This window comes from Pipistrellus hanaki (assembly GCF_964339955.1).
Source record: "Pipistrellus hanaki genome assembly, chromosome: 7".
Lineage (NCBI taxonomy): Eukaryota > Metazoa > Chordata > Mammalia > Chiroptera > Vespertilionidae > Pipistrellus > Pipistrellus hanaki.
Genome location: NC_140509.1, coordinates 70,051,846 through 70,076,754, shown reverse-complemented (window position 1 = coordinate 70,076,754; position 24,909 = coordinate 70,051,846). Strand labels below are relative to the sequence as shown.

The following is a 24,909-nucleotide window of genomic DNA, read 5'->3' as shown; positions in this document are numbered from 1 at the left end:
TAAATGAAAAACATTCTAGGGAAGTTACAAACCATATAAGGTGATGGGTGAGCCGCAAGTGTGGGCGTAATTTTTTTTTCTTCTTCTTCTTTTCTCTCTTTCAACAGGGAGACACATCACCTCTTCCTCCCACTGTCCCAGACTGTCTGCGGGCTGATGTCAGGGTTGCTCCTTCTGAGAGCCAAAAATGTTCCTTCTATTTACCACACATGAATATCACCCACGGCTTCCTCTATCCTCCTGGTGAGTAGAACTCTTTTTTAGAGCAGCAGCTTAGAAAGCCCTCATCAGCTGGATGTGGGCTTGTGCCTTAAACATATACTCGCCAGTGAAACTATCTGCTTGGGCTGCAATAGCTGCCCAGCAGGCTTACAGCGGTTGTGGGACTGGCCCGAAGCAGGGTAGCAGCTATAATAAAGTCTAATAAATTTTGCAGCGGGAACCACACATGAGCGCTAATCTGGCCCAGATGTTCAGAAAGTTCGGCAGGTTTAAGTTTAATTTTAAAACGGAAGATTCTTTGGAGAGGGACACAAGCGTCTGAAAAAACATTTTTTCTGGCTGCTGCCCAAGCTAAGGGCTGCATCGAGGATGCAGCTGTGCCCGTGAAAAGAAATCCGGCTGGAATTCAGGCCTCTCACTCCCTCACGCTGTATATCCAACCATTTCAAACTGTGGATTAAGCAGCAGAATGAACTTTAAGGGTTTTTTTTGTTTGTTTGTTTGTTTGTTTTGTTTTGTTGTTGTTGTTGTAAGAAAACATCTCTCTTGGGAACATGCAAAAACCAGTGTGATTTTTCTAAAACTGGCCTCTCTTCCTTGCTCAGTGGGAAATGTTATTTTAATTAATTCACCAATGAGATTTTCAGCTTCTGGGAATGGGTTTTCTCCAGATATTTGACTCCATTTTTCTTCTTGTTGTTAATCCTCACCCGAGGATATATTTTTTTTTTTAATCTTAGAGGAAGTGAAAGAGAGGGGGAAGGACCGAGAAACAGTGATATGGGAGAGACACCTGGATTGGTTGCCTCCCACACACACCCTGACCAGGGCCAGGGATTGAGTTTGCAACCTAGGTTTGTGCTCTTGATTGCCAAAATCCTTCAGTCCCAGAATCCTTCAGTCCACAGGCCAATGCTCTGTCCACTGAGCCAAACTGGCTAAGGCTGGCTTCATTTTTCTGGATGCCATGATCAAAGAGGTCAATGTAGAGATCTATAATTTCAAGATTCTAAAGTTAGTAGTCGGAGGAAAAAGGGTTAATGACAATAAGTAGCATTACAATATAAACTTATAGCACAGAATTAGGATAAGTAAATTGATATATTTTATTAAAATATCTAGAGACAATCAGAGCTACTGAATTTATGCAAACCCTAGGATAAACCTTAAAAGACTTGAGCAATTTACTAATAAATGTTTTTGAATTGGCATATAAAATTGTATCTGTTAAGCCATGGGATGTTGGTTGGTACTTATATATGTTTGCCTCAACAAGGAAATGAAATTATAACTACTTATTAAGGATAAAATGAAACTTTCTTCTAACTCTCCACTATAAATTTTGTTAAAAATGCCACAATAAGCTAATTCTTATGGTTTTCTTTTTCTCCTCTCTGAAAAGGTGATAATGCTATATTGCTCTCCCAACTTTCAGGGCTTAGTTTAAAAAAGTAGAAGAGCCAGATAGGAGATCTGAGGACCGTGAACAGCACGTCAAGTAAACCAACTTAATTTTCCTTGCCTTTTGGTACCCGCCCACTGGCCTTTTGTTTCAGTTTTATTTAAGATACCCCAAGGTCATTTAAATATAAAAGGTATTCTAATGCACATGTATGTCCAGGCTTGCAGCTTTTATAGCCCTCAAAGTACTTCCAGTGGATAGGTGCCATGAGACAAATGAAACAGAGACACGTAGCACTTTGCTCAGGTGGTTCAGCTGGCATTCAGTGAGTGGGGCTCCAGAGCACACACCCAGTGCTCACCATGCTGGAGCCCTCAGAGCCAACCATGTAGAGTGTCATCGGCAGTCTTCATTGAGTTAAAAACTCACTTTTAAAGGAAATTTTATTTGGGAAGAGTCTTTTAGAATCGCATTATTGTTTTGTGCACGTTCAATAACTACGCATTCCTACTGGCATTATACTATAAGTTTCCTGGAGCTGCTGCAAGAGACTTGGTGGCCTTGAAACAACAGAAATGGATGCTCTCACAGTTCTGGAGGCCAGAGGTCCAAAGTCAAGGTGTCAGCAGGGCCCGCGCCCTCTGAAGTAGAGAAGAGAGAGAGGAGAGAATTCTTTACCTCTTCCAGCTTCTGGGGGCTTCCCGTGTTGCTGGGCTTGTAGTTGCATCCCTCAGATCGCTGCCCCAGCTTCACATGGCCTTCTCCCCGCGTCTCCCCTCTTCTCAACCTTCCTCTCTTTATAAGGATTTGAGTCACTGGATTTAGAGCCCACCCTAAATCCAGGATAATTTCATCTTGAGACCCTTAATTTGATTGCATCTACAAAGATTCTATTTTCCTACCTATCAGATTCACAAATACTGGAAGGTTGGTATCAAGTGTCTAAAACTGTGTGTATTAGTGATGGCCCCTATTGGAGAGTACTTAGTGTTTCTGTTAGTACTATGGGTTTACATTAGTATGTAATAGTAATTTGCCTATTATGTAGTATGTCATATTTTCTCTTGTAGCTAGATTTAATACAATGCATTTGTTTTGCAGCATACAATAGAACTCCTGATAGCCAATATGATGCCTTAATTACAAGTAATTTGGTTCCTATGTATGAAGCATTCCAACGTAAGTATATGTTTAGATTATTAATTTAAAAATACTGAAGTGGTTCTTTAACATTACAAACTAAACACATCTTTTATTGAAATTTGTTCCTGATACTGAGTTATCTCATTTTAATGTTTTAAATGTAGGAACAAGAAGCTCTCTGACATAATTTCTCTTTAACTTACTTCACCTTTAGGTGACTTGTTAGAATTTTATATTTTTATTGATTTCAAAGAGGAAGGGAGAGGGAGAGAGAGATAAAAAACATCAATGATGAGAGAGAATCATTGATTGCCTGCCTCCTGCATTCCCCCTACTGGGGATCCAGCCTGCAACCCCAGGATGTGCCCTTGATCAGAATCAAACCTGGGATCCTTCAGTCTGCAGGCCAACACTATACACTAAGCCAAACTGGCTAGGGCAGAATTTTGATTTTTTTTTTTTATCCTAACTTAACTGTGAAGAACCATTCACAAAACAACATTTTATTGACACCATAAATAAATGAAAGGTATTTAACCTTAGTCAGAAGGCAGTATGTGTATTCTGACTTATTTTTATTTTTATTTTCATTTTTTTTATATTCACTGTCTCCAAAGCAACAGCCGTGAGGAGAAATTTGGAGATATATTTTTATGGTAATTTCAAAACTGTACTACATTCACAACAAAAGGCTTTTTATCAATAAGGCTGTTAATTTATTTATTTTAATATACTTTGGTTTCAGAGAGGAAGTAAGAAGGAGGGATATAGAAACATCAGTGATGAGAGAGAATCATTGATCAGCTTGCCTCCTGCATGCCCCCTACTGGGGACCGAGTCTGCCACCCACGCATGTGCCCTGACACGAAGAAGAACCAGGACTTCAACCACTGAGCTGCACAGCTGGGTGTGGCTGTTTATTTTTGTTGCATGAATTATTTTGCAGAATTACCCAATTAGCACTGAAGCATAACTTGATGCTATTTAAAGCACATGTTTATAATAGAAAATATTTGCATGTTCAATAGAGGTAGATATTTTTAACACCTTATTCTTTTATTTTTAGAAATATGGAATTACTTCCACAGTGTTCTTCTCCAAAAATATGCCAAGGAAAGAAATGGAGTAAATGTTATTAGTGGACCAGTATTTGATTATAATTATGATGGTCATTTTGATGATCCAAGTGAAATTACAGAGTAAGTAATTTGAAATCAAATGGACTCTTTAATTAAGCAATTGAGCCTCAATATTTTAAATAAAAGCTCAGTATTCTAAATATTACATAGTATATTTTCATATCCACGTCATTGTTGACTGTTTTTAACTAGTCTATCTAAATATTTAGCAAAAATTTTATATGGCAAGAATTTAAACTAATGGGCAGAGAAATAATGATGTCTAGGAAAAGTTTAGCAAAATTTATATTGGGAAAAATTCTAAACTAATGGGCAAAGGAAAAATGTGATTTTGTAAAGCTTGAGATGGGGAAGATACTGCATTGCTGATAAATATAGAACCAGTCCAGCAATAAATAAATAAATAAATAAACAAGTAGTGATAATTCATAATATTGTCCAATAGTAGATGACTCGTAAAAGTATCTTCCAGGAGAGGCTGTAGACTTCATGTTGAAAGCTAGTCCTACTTCACTACATTTTAAAATATATATATATTTTATTGATTTTTTTACAGAGAGGAAGGGAGAGAGAGAGCTAGAAACGTCGATGAGAGAGAAACATCGACCAGTTGCCTCTTGCACACCCCCTACAGGGGATGTGCCCGCAACCAAGGTACATGCCCTTGACCGGAATCAAACCTGGGACCTTTCAGTCTGCAGACCGACTCTCTACCACAGAACCAAACCGGTTTTGGCATACTTCACTACATTTTTGTACTAAACCTGGTCATAATAGGTTGCTAAGAATTACCTTTGAATGCAGTACAGAGGAATAGAGAGATTTAAAATTTTCATCCATTACTTCTCTTTATTATCAAAATGAATAAAAGGCCAAACTTAACAATTGTATTGTCTAAGGCCTAGATCATGTATGTAAAGCAATGATTTCTACCTATTCCTTCTGATAAAGTAACATATATGATTACTCAGTATGTGGCCCTTTTGTGTTTTGCTTGCCTTGTCCTTATTTCAGTGTTTATCAATTGCATGTTACACCATTTTGTAATTCTGCAGACAGTTGGATAGCACTTTACTACCCGCTAGGTGTTTTCTGAGCACTCACATATATTTCATTTAGTCCACAAAATATCCTTTGTTAGATTCCATTAGCCCCCATTTAGAGATGAGGAAATTGAAGCACAGAGAATTAAATAACTTGGGTAAATTCCACAACTGGTAAGTGGTAAAAGCCAGAATATAAAATCAGGGTAGTGCTGAGTCCATGCAGAAATTCTAAGTCACAATCATATGTTACTACCTACACCAAATCATATTCCTTTTAGAGGACTCATACTAGCTTCACTTTATTTTGCACTTAAAACTTTCTAAGGCACTTTTATGTTTGTTATCTGAAACTGAAGGAATGTCACATCAGCTGTATGGATTTATCCCCATGTCTACACTATGAAGTTGAGGAAACTTAATAAGTCATAGGACGCTAGAGAATTAGAACAAATCCAGACATCCAGTGGGAGTGCATAGCTAGAGTTGGAGCCTGTTCCGGGCTTCTTTCTCAGCCCCTGCTTTTAGACAACGTCACTATGAAGCACAAAGTCAACAAAATCGGGACACACAGGTGGCATGATATCATCTCTACTTTACTTTGTATTCCGATGTTTCCCCATAATGGTAAAATAACCAAGCCTGGACGTCAGTAGATCTCTGTTCTGCTCATTGCCACCTAAAAAGTACATGGTACGCTTTTGTGCTTCCTAGTCATTTACTTTGGCATTTCTTTAAAATACATATCAAGGCATTTATAATCTTTAGAGGTAAATGTATCGCATCAAATCTTTTCAATTATGTTTTTAGGTTCGTCAACAACAGTGTTCCTATCCCAACACACTACTTTGTGGTGCTGACTAGTTGTAAAGATAAGAGCTACACCCCCGACACCTGCCCCAGGTGGCTGGACGTCCTATCCTACGTCATCCCTCACAAACCTACTAACGTGGAGAGCTGCCCTGTGAGTATGCAGCGCGAGAGTCCCTGGGACCTAAGGAAACAATCAGAGTTCATCTGGGCTCTCATGAAAGTGGCTCTGATTACAAATATATTCTATTAGGTGTTTCATGGGTGGAGTTGTATGAAAAATATCTAACTTAAAAGCTTTTCCTTAGACTATTGGTCTTCATGTAATTAATAGCATGTTTACCTATATGAACATGAGTTTATATATGCATATTTTATGCATTTACACATTATTCACACTCACTAATAAGGGAAGGGATGATGTCTTATTAATACTTTGATTCTGAACACAAACCTGAAGGTTCTGTCCCAGAGTTGGCACTAGATTAATGTTTCTTGAATGAATGTGTAAATCTAAAAGCTTCACCAACTTGAAACACAATACCTGAAATTAAATATACGTATGTAAAAATATAAATATACAAAATAACTTAGTTCAAGTAACATTCCTTATTGTAATAGAAAATTTTAGAATGCACAAAGGAGGAATACATTGTCTCTTCCCCTAAGAAGTTTACATATAAATTTGATATGTAAGTGAGACTCATAAATTAAATATAAATAAATATAAATGGAATATAGACATGTAAATGGGTGAGTTGATAATAGAAGAATTATTTTTCAAATTAAAAAGTAAGAGGTGTCACAAAGTTAGAATTAATTACCAAGTAAGGATTTAGTGTTTCAAATTCAAAACACATTTGGCTGGGGTGATCAATACGGGTAACATAAAATGTGGTGAGAGAAGGGCTGGGCCCTGAAGGATGGGCCAAACTTGAACAGGCTCAGGGATTAGGAAGAATCTTTCAAGAAGGGAGTGGAGAATGGAGAGGATTTGCTTTTTTATTGGATGTAAGAGCCAAAGGGAAGGCAAGAGAGACTTAAAGATGAATCAGAGATTTTAAATGTAGATAATTATGAAAAAGAAAGAGGGAAATTAGGAATGAGAACTATTTGGGCAGGTAGATAGAATAATTAAGTTCAGGCATGTCCAGTTTCATTCACATGGAAAATCTAATAGGTTGGTAGAGACTGGAAATTAAAGCTTAGATTCTAGGCCAGATTGGGATTCATCTCTGTTCTTTCAGATGTTCACCACATAACTGCCTTCACTATCCTATGTACTATGGGAGACACACAGATACATCAGACATGATTCTATCAAAAGGGATCATCATCTAACACTTAGAAGCCTAGTCAAGCAGAAGAAAAGATCAGTGGCACACAGTGGGACTGACCAAATTGATATAAGATTTCAAAGGAAAAATACTTCCTGATAGGGCAGGTGACATTTTAACAAGACCTTGAAGATAGAATTTGAACTTGCGTGTTTTAAGTGGCCTTTTATTGACATTGGGTCACTCATAGTCCTAGAGTGAGAAAGAGTTTCCAAACTTGATGCTCTCAGGAGATATAGTCTATATAGAGACTAGATATAGTCTAGTCTAGAATCGCTTCCTATTTTTCTTGTCAGAGTTTTATCTAGTTTTATCTAGTTTTATCTATTAGTCTTCACTTCCTTCCCCAGTGGGTGACTGATAGAAAGAGAGTGGTCCCCTTTATTCCTGAATGAGGAGTAGATTATTTATCACATGGGTTATAGGTAGCCATTATGGACTGATTAGAATGCGTGTGCAAAAAAGGAACTATTTGCTATCCCTGGTCTAGGCCCTTATCACCTTCTGAAAATCAATCTGAAGTGGCTGCATTGTCTTTTGTCCTACCTCCTTCTCCTCACCTCTGTACACCACTTCCAACTTACTTAAAATTTAGTTTTTTATTATCTCTATCTACCTCAAATAAAAGAATAAATAAACACAAATCTCCCAACCTGTACACAATTTACCTTCTCTTGACCCTTGCTGGACCTACCAAAGTCCTTGACATTTACCTTAATGCATCTTGGCTTTCCCTACCTTGACATCATTGCTCATGCTCTTCTCTCCTCTAGAATGCCCTTTCATTTCCCATCTTCTAAAATTTTTTACTTATACTCTGAGGTAGAGTACAAATGATCAATACTTTCCTTGATCATCTAAAGTAGAGGTGATCTCAAATTAATAGGTTGTCCTCTCTATTGAGTAGGACATCATCACTAATGAGCTGGACATTTTCCAAAATATTGAGGAAGTTGCATTATAGTAATAAGAATATAAAATCTATAAAGATAGTTATGAGACATGATGGAAATAATTTAGATCGGTTGAAGAAATCTCTACTTTAAATACTAGTATAAAAGAAACAAACACAAATAAGTAAGTCATCAAACAAGTAGTTAAAGTTATGGAAATAAAAGAAGGAATTTTCAGAAGTTTGATGTGATCATCTATAATTAAAAGATGTAAAACAAAAATACACTCAATTAGTTCTTCTTTGACAAAGCAGTTTTGTTAGTTTGTTAGTAGCAATAACCAGACTATAAGTGGTTAAGGAGAGAGTATAAGAGAGTGGTTAGGGGAGAAAATTACTGAAACTAATGTTGCCTCAAAAAATTAACAAGTGAATAGTATTTGGGAGATATAAAATACTTCTATTTATGAAACAGTTCTAACACTCATACAATCAAATATATATAAATAAATTATATATAATCAAAAGTGTGCATTTAAATACAGCTCATAAAATGTGTGTATGTGTAAGGCTGCTTTCTGTTGGGATGTACTGGTACAACTAGAGCAGTGCCTATAGCTGGGTCTCTTCAGATTGGTTGGTGCTATTGAACTCTCTGGTTTCAAAGAGCTTGAGTATCACCCCTGCAAGATAAAGTTTTGTGTTATATTTTCAGACCACTTACTTGTAATTTTAACAGAGGGCAGACTGTGAGATGTTCAGTAAACATTTAGTTGGATGGATACCCAATGAGCCAGGAGAGAGAAGATTAATATAACTTTATGAAAAAAGTCACTGCCCGCCGAGACCGGTTTGGCTCAATGGATAGAGCGTCGGCTTGGGGACTGCAGGGTCCTGGGTTTGATTCCGGTCAAGGGCATGTACCTTGGTTGTGGGCATATCCCCAGTAGGGGGTGTGCAAGAGGCAGCTGATCGATGACTCTCTCATCGATGTTTCTGACTCTCTATCTCTCTCCCTTCCTCTCTGTACAAAATCAATAAAATATATATTTAAAAAAAAAAAAAAAAAAAAAAGAGAAAGAAAAAAGTCACTGCCCTAGCCAGTTTCACTCAGTGGATAAAGCATCAGCCCACAGATTGAAGAGTCCCAATATGATTCTGGTCAAGGTCACATGTCCCGACTAGCGGGAGATCAACGTGGGGGCGAGGAGGCACCTAGAAGGGAATGATAGAGGACAGGAGACGCGAAGAAATGGAGGCAAGACAGGGTTCTGATCAAGCCTCGAATTTTATTGTTGAAGCTGCAAAATATACAATATATATATATATATACACACACACACACACACAGGCTGTAGGGGGAGGTTGTGGGGACATTCCAAGGCGGGGCAAACTAAGGGAGGGAGAATCAGGGAGGGGACGTTGTAGGGATCTTCCAGAGCAGGATGTGTAGTTAAGCGATAAGTTATCTTTAGCTTCTGGCCAAGCCTCAGGGCACCACGTGATCTCTGGTGACTGTGAGTTGTAAGAGGAGTTGGAAACTTAACTCCCAAGATGGAGTTGTATTTTCTAAGATGGAGTTGCTTGTATCAACTCTGATGGCTCCCAACATCCACATACCTTGGTTACAGGTTCCCTCGTCCTAGCCCTGGTGGGGGTGTATGCAGGAGGCAACCAATCAATATTTCTCTGTCTCTCCCTCTCCCTGCTACTCTCTCTAAAAATCAATGGGAAAATATCCTATGGTGAGGATTAACAAACAAACAAACAAACAAACAAACAAAAAAGTAATTAAAAAATATTAAATGCTACTGAAATGTGAAATAGTAAAGGCAGGGAAAAAAAAGAATGAATTAGAATCCCATTGGAAATAGGAGCTTTAATTGTTATAATGCCTATTTAACTTATATTATGAATCACACAGAGAAATGCTTTAATGGTTAGAAACATAACATATTTTCCTCTTACACTTCCTCTGGCTCAAGTAATAGCTGCCTACTTTGAGAATGCATATTTAAAAAAACAAGTATACCACTGTGCTAAAGTCAAGTGAGAGTTATTAAGACATACTCATCTAATTAAACAAACTTTAAGGCTTCCTAACTTGAAAATTTTTAACTGAAAATTACCAATATGATATGAATATCAGAAAATAAATAAAGAACATGGGATTTCCTAGAAATCTATGAGTCTAAATTACTGAACTTACTTTCGCATAGTAAAAAAAACAAACAAACAAACAACAAAAACCTATTTAAAGTCAAATGGCCAAGAAATATCTGAAAAGATACCTACCTGCAATAGCAAAGGGATAAAACCCCATTTCACACCATGGTTTGGGGAGCATGAGGGGAACCATTTATAATGCCCAAAATACTATTAATATGGCGATAAGAAATAAATAAACTGTGCTATTACAAGACTTAGCTAAAAACAGATGATTTAACTAGATATAGCTATATCACTATGAATAAATTACAAACATAATATTGAATTAAAAAGTATCAAATACCACTTATATTATTTATGTAAATTTGAAAACCCATAAATTAATAATATATATTGTATATTGATACACACCTACTTGCTTCACAATGACTTACAAAATAATAAGTTCAGAGTAGACTTAACTTCATCTATAATATTAACTTCATTGGGGACTTAACTTTATCTGTAATATTTCATTTAAAAAATGTACATCTGAAGTGGATATAAAATAGCTAAACTTGATGACTTTGTGGTGGTCTGTATTTGCCGTAATATACTTTGTACTGTTGGTTTTCTTTTTATTTTAATAAACAAAATTTAGCTGTATCAAATTAATATTTAAGGCAATAAGAACCACAGGAACAAATATCGAATTATGTTGTACACTGAAACTAATAGAATATTGTATGTCAATTACACAAATTTTTAAATATATTTTATTGATTTTTATACAGAGATGAAGGGAGAGAGATAGAGAGTTAGAAACATCAATGAGAGAGAGTCATCGATCAGCTGCCTTTTGCACACCCCCTACTGGGGATATGCCCGCAACCAAGGTACATGCTCTTGACTGGAATCGAACCCGGGGCCCTTCAGTCCCCAAGTCAATGCTCTATCCATTGAGCCAAACCGGTCCCGGCCAATTACACAAACTTTTTAAAAATTAAAATAAAAGTCACAGGAAAAAGGACACCTTCTAAGTAATGAGAGATCATTCTATTAATTAAAAAATATGCCCCATGGAAAATGGTCTTTTGTTTCTTCTTTTTAGGAAAATAACCCGCAAGCTGATTGGATTGAAGAAAGATTGAAAGCTCATGTTGCTCGGGTCCGAGATGTGGAACTTCTTACTGGGCTAGATTTCTATCAAGAAAAAGCACAGCCTGTCTCTGAAATCTTGCAGCTAAAGACGTATTTACCCACATTTGAAACCATTGTTTAACTAAACATAAAAACAAAGTTGTTTTTTTCTGTTGAGGAATCATAAACTAAAGTTTCTATTTTCCCTAATTCCTCTGGAAGTCATATTTTATTATTTTCATTGTTCTCTTTTATCTTATACTAGTACTTCTTTTGGAAAATGTGTCACACTATTTTATTTATTTATTTTTTATTTATTTATTTATTTATTTATTTATTTATTTATTTATTTATTTAAATATATTTTATTGATTTTTTTTGACCCCCTCCCTCCCTCCCACACATCCCCTCCCTCCCCAAAGTTTTGTGTCCATTGGTTGCACTTATATGCATGTATACATGTCCTTCGTTGATCTATTTTCTCCCCCAGATCTTCCTCCCCTCCCCGCTGTAATTTGACAGTCTACTTGTTGATATACTGTCACTATATCTATCTTATGGTTCATCAGTTTATAATGTTCTTTATTATCCACAAATGAGTGAGGTCATGTGGTGTTTCTCTTTCATTGATTGGCTTGTTTCACTCAGCATGATGTTCTCCAATTCCATCCAGGTTGCTGCAAATGATGAGAAATCCTTCTTTTTTATGGCAGCATAGTATTCCATTGTGTAGATGTACCAAAGTTTTTGGATCCAATCATCTGCTGACGGACACTTCGGTTGTTTCCAAATTCTGGCTATTGTAGATTGTGCTGCTATGAACATAGGGGTGCATATATCCTTTCTGATTGGTGTTTCTAGTTTCTTGGGATATATTCCTAGAAGTGGAATTACTGGGTCGAATGGGAGTTCCATTTTCAGTCTTTTGAGGAAACTCCACACTGTTCTCCACAGTGGTTGCACCAGTCTGCACTCCCACCAGCAGTGCACGAGGGTTCCTTTTTCTCCGCAACCTCGCCAACACTTGTCGTTTGTTGATTTGTTGATGTTGGCCATTCTGACAGGTGTGAGATGGTACCGCTTTGTTGTTTTGATTTGCATCTCTCGAATAATTAGTGACTTTGAGCATGTTTTCATGTGCCTTTTGGCCTTCTGTCTTCTTTTGAAAATATTCTATTTAGGTCCATTGCCCATTTTTTAATTGGATCATTCATCTTCCTTTTATTTAGTTGTATAAGCTGTTTGTAGATGTTGGAGATTAAACCTTTATCAGTGGTAACATTTGCAAATATGTTCTCCCACACGGTGGGCTTTCTTGTTGTTTTGTTGATGGTATCTTTTGCTGTAAAAAAGCTTTTTATTTTGATGTAGTCCCATTTGTTTATTTTCTCTTTAGCTTCGATTGCGCTAGGGGTAGTATCAGTGAAGAAGTTCTTTTGGCATACATCTGAGATTTTGTTGCCTGTGGATGCTTCTAGTATTTTTATGGTTTCCCATCTGATGTTTAAGTCCTGTATCCATTTTGAGTTTATTTTTGTGTATGGTGTAAGTTGGTGACCTAGTTTCATTCTTTTGCATGTATCTGTCCAATTTTCCCAACACCATTTATTGAAGAGACTGTCTTGACTCCATTGTATATTTGTGCCTCCTTTGTCAAATATTAATTGAGCATAGTGATTTGGGTTGATATCTGGGTTCTCGATTCGATTCCATTGATCTATATGTCTGTTTTTGTGCCAGTACCAGGCTGTTTTGAGAACAGTGGCTTTGTAATACAGTTTGAAGTCTGGTATTGAGATACCTCCTACTTTACTCTTCTTTCTCAGGATTGCTGTGGCTATTCGGGGTCTTTTATTGTTCCAAATGAACTTTTGGAGAGTTCTTTCTAGGTCAGTGAAATATGCCGTTGGTATTTTAATGGGGAGTGCATTGAACCTATAGATTGCTTTAGGAAGTATGGACATTTTGATGATGTTGATTCTACCAATCCATGAACATGGTATGTTCTTCCATCTGTTTACATCTTCCTCTATTTTTTTTTTCAGTGTCGTGTAGTTTTCCGCGTATAGGTCCTTTACTTCCTTAGTTAAGTTTATTCCTAGGTATCTTAATTTTTTTGGTGCGATGGTAAATGGAATTGCTTTTTTAGTCTCTGTTTCTATAAACTCACTGTTAGTGTATAGAAATGCCATAGATTTCTTGGTGTTAATTTTGTATCCTGCTACATTGCCAAATTCATTTATTAAGCCAATTAGTTTTTTAATGGAGTCTTTTGGGTTTTTTATATACAATATCATGTCGTCTGCAAATAAGGATAACTTTACTTCTTCTTTTCCAATTTGGATGCCTTTTATTTCCTCCTCTTGTCTAATTGCAATGGCTAGTACTTCCAGTACTATGTCAAAGAGGAGTGGCGATAGTGGGCATCCCTGTCTTGTTCCTGTTCTTAGAGGGAATGGTTTTAGTTTTTGCCCATTGAGTATGATGTTGGCTGTGGGTTTATCATATATAGCTTTTATTACGTTGAGGAATGATCCTTGTACTCCCACCTTGTTAAGAGTTTTTATCAGGAAAGGGTGTTGGATTTTATCAAATGCTTTTTCTGCATCAATTGATATGACTATATGATTTTTATCTTTCAACTTGTTTATGTGATGTATCACGTTTATTGATTTGCGGATATTGTACCAACCTTGCATTCCTGGAATAAATCCTACTTGGTCATGGTGTATGATCTTTGTGATGCTCTGCTGGAGCCGATTTGCTAGAATTTTGTTGAGGATTTTGGCATCTATGTTCATGAGGGATATTGGTCTGTAATTCTCTTTCATTGAGTTGTCTTTATCAGGTTTTGGTATTAGGGTGATGCTGGCTTCATAGAAGGAGTTTGGAAGTGTTCCTTCCTCTTGAATTTTTTGGAATAGTCTGAGAAGGATAGGTTTTAGTTCTTCCTTGAATGTTTGGTAAAACTCTCCTGTGAAGCCATCTGGCCCTGGGCTTTTGTTTGCTGGAAGCTTTTTGATGACTGTTTCAATTTCTTCCCAAGTCACTGGTCTATTGAGATTTTTAGATTCTTCCTGATTGAGTTTTGGAAGTTTGTATTTTTCTAGGAATATGTCCATTTCCTCCAGGTTGTTCAGTTTGTTGGAATAGAGTTGTTCATAGTATTTTGTAACAATCCGTTGTATTTCAGTGGGGTCTGTTGTTATTTCACCTCTTTCATTTCTGATTTTGTTTATTTGGGTCCTCTCTCTTTGTTTCTTGGTTAGCCTGGCTAGAGGTCCATCTATCTTGTTTATTCTTTCAAAGAACCAGCTCTTGGTTTTGTTAATCTTATGTATTGTTTTTTTGGTCTCTATGTCGTTTATCTCCGCTCTGATTTTTGTTATTTCCTTCCTTCTGCTTACACTGGGCTTTTCTTGTTGCTCCTTTTCTAACTCTTTGAGTTGTAGAGTTAGATCATCTGTTACTATTTTTTCTAGTTTTTTGCAATAGGCTTGTAAGGATATGAACTTCCCTCTCAAAACTGCTTTTGCTGTGTCCCATAGATTTTGGATTGTTGTGTTTTCATTGTCATTTGTTTCCAGGATGTTTTTAATTTCTTCCTTGATTTCTCTGGTAACCCAGCCCTTGTTTAATAGCAAGCTGTTTAGTCTCCATGTGTTTGATTTCTTTGGATTATTTTTATTGCAGTTAATTTCCAGTTTTATGCCATTGTGGTCTGAGAAGATACTTGATATGATTTCTATCTTCTTGAATTTGAAGAGACTTTGCCTATGTCCCAAAATGTGGTCTATCTTTGAGAATGTCCCATGTGCACTTGAGAAGAATGTATATTCTGTGGCTTTGGGGTGGAGTGTCCTGAAGATGTCAATTAATTCCAACTGGTCTAGTGAGTCATTTAGGATTGATATTTCTTTGCTAATTTTTTGTTTAGATGATTTGTCGAAGGGTGACAGTGGGGTATTAAAATCTCCTACTATGATTGTATTGCTATTAATCTCTCCCTTAATGTCCTCCAGCAGTTTTTTAATGTATTTGGTTGCTCCTGTATTGGGTGCATATATATTTACCAGGGTTATTTCTTCTTGTTGGATTGTTCCCTTTATTATTATGAAGTGGCCATCATTATCTCTTGTTATGTCCTTCACTCTGAGATCTAATTTGTCAGATATAAGTATTGCTACCCCAGCTTTTTTTTCATTTCCATTTGCCTGGAAAACTTTTTTCCATCCCTTCGCCCTCAGTCTGTGTGCATCTCTTTTTCTGAGGTGGGTTTCTTGTAGACAACAGATGTATGGGTCTTGTTTTCTTATCCAATCTGTTACCCTATGTCTTTTGATTGGAGCATTTAATCCATTTACATTTAAGGTTATTATTGATAGGTACTCATTTGACGCCATTTTTATTCTATACCCATGTTCCTTCTTCACTTCTTATTTCTTTATTTTTACAGTAGACCCTTTAGCATTTCTTGCATTGCTGGTTTGGTGGACATAAATTCCTTCAGTCTTTTTTTGTCTGTGAAGCTCCTGATTTCCCCTTCAATTTTGATTGATAGCCTTGCTGGGTACAGTATTCTTGGATTCAGACCCTTCCTTTGCATGACTTTGTATATTTCGTCCCATTCCCTTCTGGCCTGATAAGTTTCTGTTGAGAAATAAGTTGCTAGTCTGATGGGGGTTCCTTTGTATGTAACTTTCTGTCTCTCTCTGGCTGCTTTTAAGATTCTTACTTTGTCATTGTTGTTTGCCAATTTAATTATAATGTGCCTTGGAGTCTGTCTTCTGGGATTCATTTTGCTTGGGACTCTGCGGGCATCTTGGATTTGTGTGGTTTTTTTCTTTTCTATTTCAGGAAAGTTTTCTGTCATTATTTCTTGAAATACTTTTTCCATGTCTACCTCAGTTTCCTTTCCTTCTGGAACCCCTATTATTCGAATATTATTTTGTTTTGTTATGTCCCAAAGCTCCCGTAGGCTCTCCTCCTGCTTTTTAATCTTTTTTTCTAGAAGTTGCTCTACTTGGGTATTTTTTTCCATCTTATCTTCTAGCTCACTGATGCGGTCCTCTGCTTCATCTAGTCTACTCTTGATGCTTTCTATTGAGTTCTTCATGGTAGCGATGTCACTTTTCATTTCTTCTTGGTTCTTCTTCAGTTCCTCATGGCTCTTCTTCATTTCCTCGTGGTTCTTCCTCATTTCTTCTTGGCTATTGTCAAATTTCTCTTCCATTCTTTTTAGCCATGCTATGATCATTACTCTGAATTCTTGCTCTGGTAGGCTGCTTACCTCTGACTCGTTTACTTCCTTTTCTGGTGATGCCTGCTTTTCTTTCACGTGCGGACTATGTTTTTGTCTCCCCATCTTTTCAGGAAGTCTGGTTATGTGGTATTCCTTCTCCTGCGTTGATTTTTGAGGTACAAAATACAACACTACCAGGTACAACACAAGAGGCACTTAACAGGAATGTATTTACAATATTAATAACCTCTAATAAAGGTGACCACTAGAGAAAGGCAACTTAGGGGATAGTTGAGGTAAAAATAAAATAAAGAAAAAATTTTTTAAAAAAATTAAAATTAAAATTTAAAAAAAAAATTAAGTAAATTAAAAAAAAAGAGGGATAAAGAGATAGAAAAAGAAGAAGAGGAAAAAAAATAATGACAAAATGAAGTTGGAAAACAGGGAAAAAAAGAAGATGGAGAGAGAGAGAGAGAGAGAGAGAGAGAGAGAGAGAGAAAGAGAGAGAAGAAGCAAACTAAAAGAGAAATGTGAAACAAACTATATATATGTGGAGAAAATTGCCAAAGAACAACCTCTGGACCCCGCCAATGCCAGTAACAATATTTGGAGATTAATACAAACTACTATATCCACTATTATTAAGTAAGGCTATGATATACAGAAGTAAAAAAAACAAACAACAACAGAGGATTTAAAAAAAAAATACAAAGCAACAATAACAATACAGGAATAAGCATAACAATTTCACTAAAAAGCATAAAAATTCACAATAATCAACCTTCACACAAACAATGCGACAAGGATAGAGGGGAGAACAGATTTTTTTTTTTTTTTTTTTTTAACTAGTTAATATAGTGCAGAGATTGGTATTTATACACTTGGATCAGGGGTTGGAACTTAGGTCTATAAGTATATTGAGAGCTTTAGCAGGGGGTATACAGAGAGAATAGAGGAAAAACTAAAGCCAGAATGGGATAGGATAAACTGTAGACTAAAGGGTAAAGTTTAGTAAGAGAGTGATAATGTAAAGGTTGAGTTGAGATAGGGTTGAATGATGCTATAGTAGAGATTAAAATAGAATGAAGGTTACTCCTAATGTAAAATAAAGAAAAAATAAAATGGTACTAGAGAGAGAGAAAAAAAAAATAAATAAAAATTTTTTTAAAAAATTGCAAAATAGCAGTAGTAATAGTGATGATAGAGATTGAAAAATGTAATAATTGAAAAGGTAAAATCAAGTAAGGAAAAAAGAAAAAAAAATTGTTTCTTAAGTAAAAGATATGAAAAATGAAAATTAAATAAAAGATGTAAAAAATGAAAATAAAATAAAGAATAGCAAAATTAGCATAAAAATGACCAGTAGTAGTCCCTTACTTCCTCAGTTAATGTATTTGGCACTTCTGATTCTCGGACCAGACAGTCTTGCAGTTCCCAGCTTTCCACTGCACCTCAGTTTTGTAAGGTAATCCTTAATTTTAAGTAGGCTATATCTTAGTTATTTGTGTCCATTTATTTTTGATTAATTAAAAGACAAAAGAAAAGAAAAGAAAAGAAAAAAAAAAAGAAGGGCAGTTTGTAATTCAGCTCTTAGGTGTCAGTGTTTCTGGTTTGACCTCCCAGTCTTTTTGGTTGCTCTGGCCTTCTTTCTCTATGGCTCTAGTTGGCAGGGTGCTAGCTGGCTCCCAGACTATCTCTTCTGGCTCCGATCCCTTGTTTCCAGGGAGGCACTTTCTCCCTGCCAATTCCCCGGATATGCCCAATTAGGCAGACCTTCCCTATTATTCCGAAGCTAGGGGGTGAAGGGGATCAGGCGCCGAGGTGTCCAGATGTTCCGCCCTTGGCGGGACAGCCGCGATTCTTAACACTCTGTCCCCTGTCCCCTGGCGTTTTTTTTTTTTTTTTAAAAATAAAATCAAAAATTCCCGCTTCTGGGGAAGCTTATGCCAAACCCAGCACTAGATGTCGCTGCAGCCTTCTTAGGGCTCAGCTTTGCGGGCGCTGCATGGAGGCGGGGCCGGAACTCTCCGGCTACCAAAGCTGGCCGTGCCGCAGGACCCGATCTCTCAGGCTTTCCCCGCAAACTCTGACCTTTCCGTGGGTGACCGAAGAACTCCTTTGAATCCACGCGCCTGCGCCGACTCGGGCGTCTCAGCTACTGGATGGACCTCTCCGCTGTGGGCTTTCCCGGCCTCAGAGAAGCCACTCCTTTCTCGCAGCGCCGCCGCCGCTGCCGCGGGCCGCCGCTGCCGCTGCCGCTGTGGGCCGCCGCCTGGCCAGGAAATTCTGTCCAGAGGATCGCTCCCTAGCTTGCTAGAGACCTCGGCTGCCCCTCAGCTGCTAATCAACCCTCCCTGAGCGACTCAGATGCCACTTTTATCTGTTCTGGGACCAGAGTCAGAACGAGTCCGACTGTTCGGTCGCCATCTTCAAGCTCCTCCTCCTATTTTATTTATTTTTTTTAATATATTTTTATTAGGGGTGTCAATTAGGGGGAAAGCAGATGTAATATGTAATACTTTAAACAATAAAAAATATTTTTTTATTGATTTCAGAGAGGAAAGGAGAGAAACATCAATGATGAGAGAGAGTCATTGATTGGCTGCTTTCTACATGCCCCCCTCTAGGGATCCAGCCCACAACCCGGGCATGTGCCCTGACCAGGAATCAAACTATGACTTCCTGGTTCATAGGTCCACATGACACTCAGCCACTGAGCAACATGGGCGAGGCCATTGGAATTAAAAAAAAAAAAAAAAAAAAAAAAAAAAATCAAAGGTTTTCTTTACTTGTAGAATTTAGTTTTAAAATTTATGCAGTGAAAAATATGCAATACAGACAGTCTAAAAGACAGGACACAAACTAAAAACTATTTCAGCTATATGGTAAAATGTGGAGATAAACAATGTTCCCCTGCCAGACTGAATCCTGACACTAGATAAAATCACCCAGAATTTAGGTCCCAGTATGGGGAGACAAGTGGAGGAGGTTTATAAACCTGAGCTGAGTCTACCTGGGTGTCCTCTTTGCTTCTCAGTTTCTCTAACAGTGACTAAATCATTTCTCTAAATCGCTTTAAAATGGTTACTCAACCAATAAATAAAAATTTCAGTCGGAAAAATTAAAATTACATTTTTCACAGATATTGTGATATTCTATTTTCCTTTTGTATACTCATTAACCCCCTAAAAAGAAATATTTATGTGTGAAATTATTCTGAAAGAAGGATACCAATGATTTAACAGGTCATGAAATTACAGATTTGTAACTGCTACTTTTTAACTTTTAGTATGTAGCCTATTTTTATAATGAGCTTGTTTTATTTTTTAAATTTGAAAGTGTTAATAAAGATAGTCACATTTAAAAATATTTATTTAGAAACAATTTAAAAGATACAGGAAGCTTGCAAGAATAGTTTCAAGAACTCTTGTGTAACATCCACCCAGCTTCACTAATTATTAACACTCTGGCTATGTATCTTTATGATATTTTTATTTTTTCCCTAAACTTTCTTAGAATACATTGTAGTCATAATGCCTATTTATCCCCCCCCTCCCCCTCAATACATCAGTGTATTTCCTAAGATCAAGGACATCATTCACAAACCACAGTCAGGAAGTTCAATCTGGATACAATACTATTATTTAATATATAGCTCTAATTCAAACATTTCTCATATTTTCATTAATGTCCTTTATAATTTTCCTTCTGGGATCCAAAACAGAATCATTCATAGCATTAAGTATTTTTTTCCTTTGGTATTTTATAATGCACAGCAATTGTTGACATTTTTGAAGAGGGCAAAGGATTTATCTGTAGACTGCCCTTCGATCTGGGTCTGTTTGACATTTCTTCATGATTTGATCTCTGTCTGGTGTTTTTGGCAAGAGCACTACCTCAGTGATAAAGTGTCCTCAGTGTTTCATGTCTGCAAGCACTAGATGTTCATTTGTGCCATTAATTTTTTTAAATCCTCACCCGAGGGCATTTTCCCCATTGATTTTTAGAGAAAGTGGAAGGGAGGGGAAGTGACCAAGAGAGATGTTGATTAATTGCCTCCTGTGTGCCCTGACCAGGGCCAGGGATCCAGCCAGCAACGGAGATACGTGTCCTTGATCAGAATCCAACCCAAGACCACTGAGCCACGCTGGCTGGGCTGCCTGCATTTATTTTTGAAAAAAAATAAAAATAAAAAATAGATACTTTAGCCTGGCTGGTGTGCTCAGGGGCTGGACTATATGATAACAGTATGTTTAGTTTTCTAAGAAACTGTCAAGCTGTCTTCCAAAGTGGCTGTGCTATTATGCATTCTCACCAGCATCAAATGAGAGTTGTGCCACATCTTCATTAGCATTTGGTGTTACCTGTGTTAGGGATTTTTGGCCATTCCAATAGTTGTGTCATGGCCTCTCATTGTTGTCTTCATTTGCATTTCCCTTATGTCATACAACGTGGAGAACCTTTCCGTAGGCTTACTTTCCATCCGTATATCTTTGGTGAGGTGTCTGTTAAGGTGTTTGGCCCATTTTTAAAATCAGATTGTTTGTTTTCTTACAGTTGGGATTTAAAAATTCTTTGTTTTTGATTTCTGATCACATCTCAATTTTTATTCAGAAAACTGACCTTCCTCTATCTAGCCCTTTACAAACAAGAGCAAAATTCTTTTTTGTTTAGTTTTAGTTGTTTAGTATGCTAACCTCTAAGAATTGATAAGCACTCAGTACCAGGCCTGTGCTCATGCTTTAGCTTTCAATGTTCTGACCATCCATCTCATGCTGGCTTCTTTGTAAATTTTGCATAACAGTCCTTTGTAAGGAGTCTTTTGCAAATATTTTCTCCCAGTTTGTGGCTTGTCTTCCAATTCTCTTGATATTTTCTTTTGCAGAGTAGAAGTTTTTCACTTGAATGAAGTCCAACTTAACAATTTTTTCTTTTATAAATTGTGTCTTTGGTATTATGTGAAAAAACTCCTCACCAGCCTAACCAGTGTGGCTCAGTGTTTGAGCATTGGCCCATGAATCAGGAGGTCATGGTTCAATTCCTAGTCAGAACACATGCCTGGGTTGTGGGCTCAATCCCCAGTGTGGGGGCAGGCAGGAGGCAGCTGATCAATGATTCTCTCTCATCATTGATGTTTCTATTTATCTCTCTCCTTCTCCCTTTCTCTCTGAAATCAATAAAAAATATATTTTAAAAAAAAATCAATAAAAATGTATTTTAAAAAACTCATCACCAAATTCAATATCATCAAGATTTAGGCTTCGTCCGGAAGGTCGTTCAGCTGTCCAGTTTAATTAGCATATTATGCTTTTATTACATATATATATATATATATATATATATATAAATAAAATAAACTATCACATATAATTTTATCAACCAATGATTGTAACTATTAAAGATTACTGACCCACAGCCCCTGGGAATAGCTTTCCTTTACGTGTAATATTTGAACATGATATTTGAGGAAATGCTAATCCATGTTCCTTTGGTTCAGATTCAAATGTTTTGTTTTCTTTTTGCCTCAGGGGAACTTCAAATTACTCAGGAAAATACTTGTGTTTTGGAGATTTAGAAAATTGTTTTTATAAGAAAGTGTAACTTATTGGAGCAAGTAAGAAAATGACTACTTGACATTTCAATAAACATTTTGATTTTTTTTTTTTTTTTACAAATTTATATCCAAGAAATGTGTAGCTGAGAATTAATGGAGAGTCATGTGGATAGTGAACAATCATCACCCCAGTCTTCTTGAATTATTATTATTTTTAAAATTTTTATTTTTGGACAATAGAACTATGCCATCTCAAGTGATATAATATTTTTACTTTTTATTCTGCTGACATTGAAATATTGATCAATTAAATTTTTGACAAGTGTTTTTTATATACGTGATAATTTATTGTAACAGCGTTTCATGCTTATAAGTAGAGAGACCACATCTTATTGCTATTTTTAGGTATATGTATTTTGGTACACAGGCATATAAGAGGGACATTTTTGTGAGTTCCAATGTTACTGAATCAAGGATTACAATTAATTCCTGTTTGTAGAAAGAGAACTTTCCAATCAGAGTGAGGTCAACTAAGGTCTTGGGAAGAAGGGAAATTCTAAATGTTGGCTTATTTTGCAAACTTAGTTAAAATTCTGGAAATTTATTTTCTCAATTCACTTGTTTCTTTTTCTTTTTCTTTCTTTCTTTCTTTTTATTTTTAAAGTAAATGTTCAGGGTATTTAGTACCATAGCTGGAATTCAGATAGTTCAGTGTCTGCTTTAGGAAATATCAGGAACAAATGAGTTTTCTGGACGAATAGAAGTAGATAGATGGGGATGAGTGGAATAAAGAGGAATCATTGGCACACCTATTGATGTGCCAATGATTCCTCTTTAGCCACTAAGTTAGCTGGACTATAGTATAAGAATGTCCATCAGTGTTTGATCATTTTGGAATAAGTAAATGGAATTTCTTAGAGTCTGTATTTCTTCTTTTAGGTTGGGCTGATCCTGATGCTATAAGCCTCATCTGGTTTTGGGATTAGAGTTTGTTTCCAAATTGCACTTGAGTTCTTTGAAAAGCCTCTTGCCCTGGGGAAATCTCTTTCCTTCCTCCACCTCCATCCCCACCCCTGCATCACCGCTACCCCACCACCACTACTTGTCATCTGTTTACTTTGGGAGGGCTGGGCATGGGAATGGAAACAGGACATAAACCAAAACAGTTTTCAAAAACACAAACAAGGCTATTGGAAGACACGACTTCCTTTTTACACAGCAGCCTGGGCAGCCCACAGTCACTCCCTCAATCAGTGGGCTCACGCTTGGACAAACTTCCAGACAGGAACAAACCTCAGCCTTCCAGTGAAAGAGAATTCGTGTTCTGACTTGTTCCAAATCTGCAGTGTAAACGTAGCTGATGACAACCAGTAAAGTGCGACACCGGACTTAGAGCTAGGCTGGTTCAGTTATCCTAAGACGTTATGTTTCTAAATGTGTAAATTAAAGATTCACAGGTCTAGAAGAAATCTGGAGAGGCCAGCTAACCCATTTCTTAAGGTTCACTTTATTAAAGAACTAGAGGTCGGATGCACAAAATTCATGCAAGAGTAGGCCTTCCTTCCCCTGGCTGCCAGCACTGGTTTCCCTCTGGCCACTGGCAGGCATCCAGGACCCAGGCTTCCCTCACAGACCTGTCTTTGTTCAGAAGGTCGTCTGGAAGGACGTTGGGAAGGATGCCTGGTTTAATTAGCATATTACACTTTTATTATTATAGATAAGGTTCTATATCTCTAAGGCAAAGGTGGAGAATGTCTAGCCCATGGATCCATAAGATCTGCAAAATAGTCTGATCCCACCAAGGCATTAGAGTGAGTTAATTAAATGTTTGACTAACTATATCAGGCTAATTTTTAAGTTGGTAATTTTGTATGGCCCTCAAATGATGTTATAAATATCCAAATGGCCCCTGACAGAAAAGATGAACAAAGACCTTAAACATTTTTATATATTTCTTGAGATTAAAAAGTTTTGTCTAATCATTAGCAGTGTCTACTTAATGTGATATCTGTAAAGTTTGTGTATAATAGTGTCCTAATGAATCTTTTTTTTTTTTTTTTTCAATTTGAATGTGACAGTAAATTGATAAGAACACGAGTTCCTAAGTTACACCAGGGTTTAAATCCTGGCTTCTAAGCTGTGAAAACTGGAGCAAATTTCTTAAACTCTACAACTCAGTTTTCTCATCTGTGTGAGGGGGCTCATTTAGTACCCACCTCACAGAGCTGTTGTGGAGATTCAGGAAGTTACCAAATACAGAATATGTACAACAGAGGCTGTAACATGGTAGCACTGCCCTCTCTTCTTCATATCAAAAGCATTCTCTTTGAATTACCCAGGCAATTGTTTCTGCTGCACTTCTGCGTAGGCACAATTTCCGTGACTTAAATTTGTGAATTGTGTCTGGTTGGTCTTTGCCCTGTGATTTGGAGGGTTGAGTCCTATATTTCCTGCCAGAGGAGTTAGTCACATTAGTGGCATCCTCTATCATGGTTTGTGGTTGCCCCCAATCTTTAAATATGACCTCTGATTTTACAATCTCTATTCATTGGTTAGGTCCAAGAATATTTTCATAAGTTATGACCACATTATGACCAATTTAAAGTGTGTGTGTGTGTGTGGGGGGGCAACCATGGCATGTCTAATCCCGTTACTCTGGAATATTGGGGGGAAAACACAAACACGTAGGGAAATAGATTGGCCACAGTGGCTCAGATTAACTGGCCTTGGCAACAGATTCATAGCCTTCATTTCTCTTGGGATCTCATTTCAGAAAATGGATTCATTCTGCACAGATTTCATCAACTATCACTTCACATTCTGACTTCAGCATCTTA

At 37.0% G+C, this 24,909-nt stretch overlaps 1 protein-coding gene across 1 annotated transcript in view; it reads left to right on the top strand.

The window, feature by feature from the left end:
* Positions 1-11,486, top strand: part of ENPP3 (ectonucleotide pyrophosphatase/phosphodiesterase 3) — a 70,060-nt gene extending 58,574 nt beyond the window's left edge. Inside the window, exons 21-25 of the mRNA XM_084889582.1 lie at positions 108-243; positions 2,726-2,803; positions 3,834-3,966; positions 5,760-5,913; positions 11,248-11,486. Of these exons, the coding sequence (XP_084745708.1) occupies positions 108-243; positions 2,726-2,803; positions 3,834-3,966; positions 5,760-5,913; positions 11,248-11,418 (672 nt within the window). The 3' untranslated portion in view covers positions 11,419-11,486. The remainder of the gene's footprint in view (positions 1-107; positions 244-2,725; positions 2,804-3,833; positions 3,967-5,759; positions 5,914-11,247) is intronic.
* Positions 11,487-24,909: the final 13,423 nt, after the last annotated feature.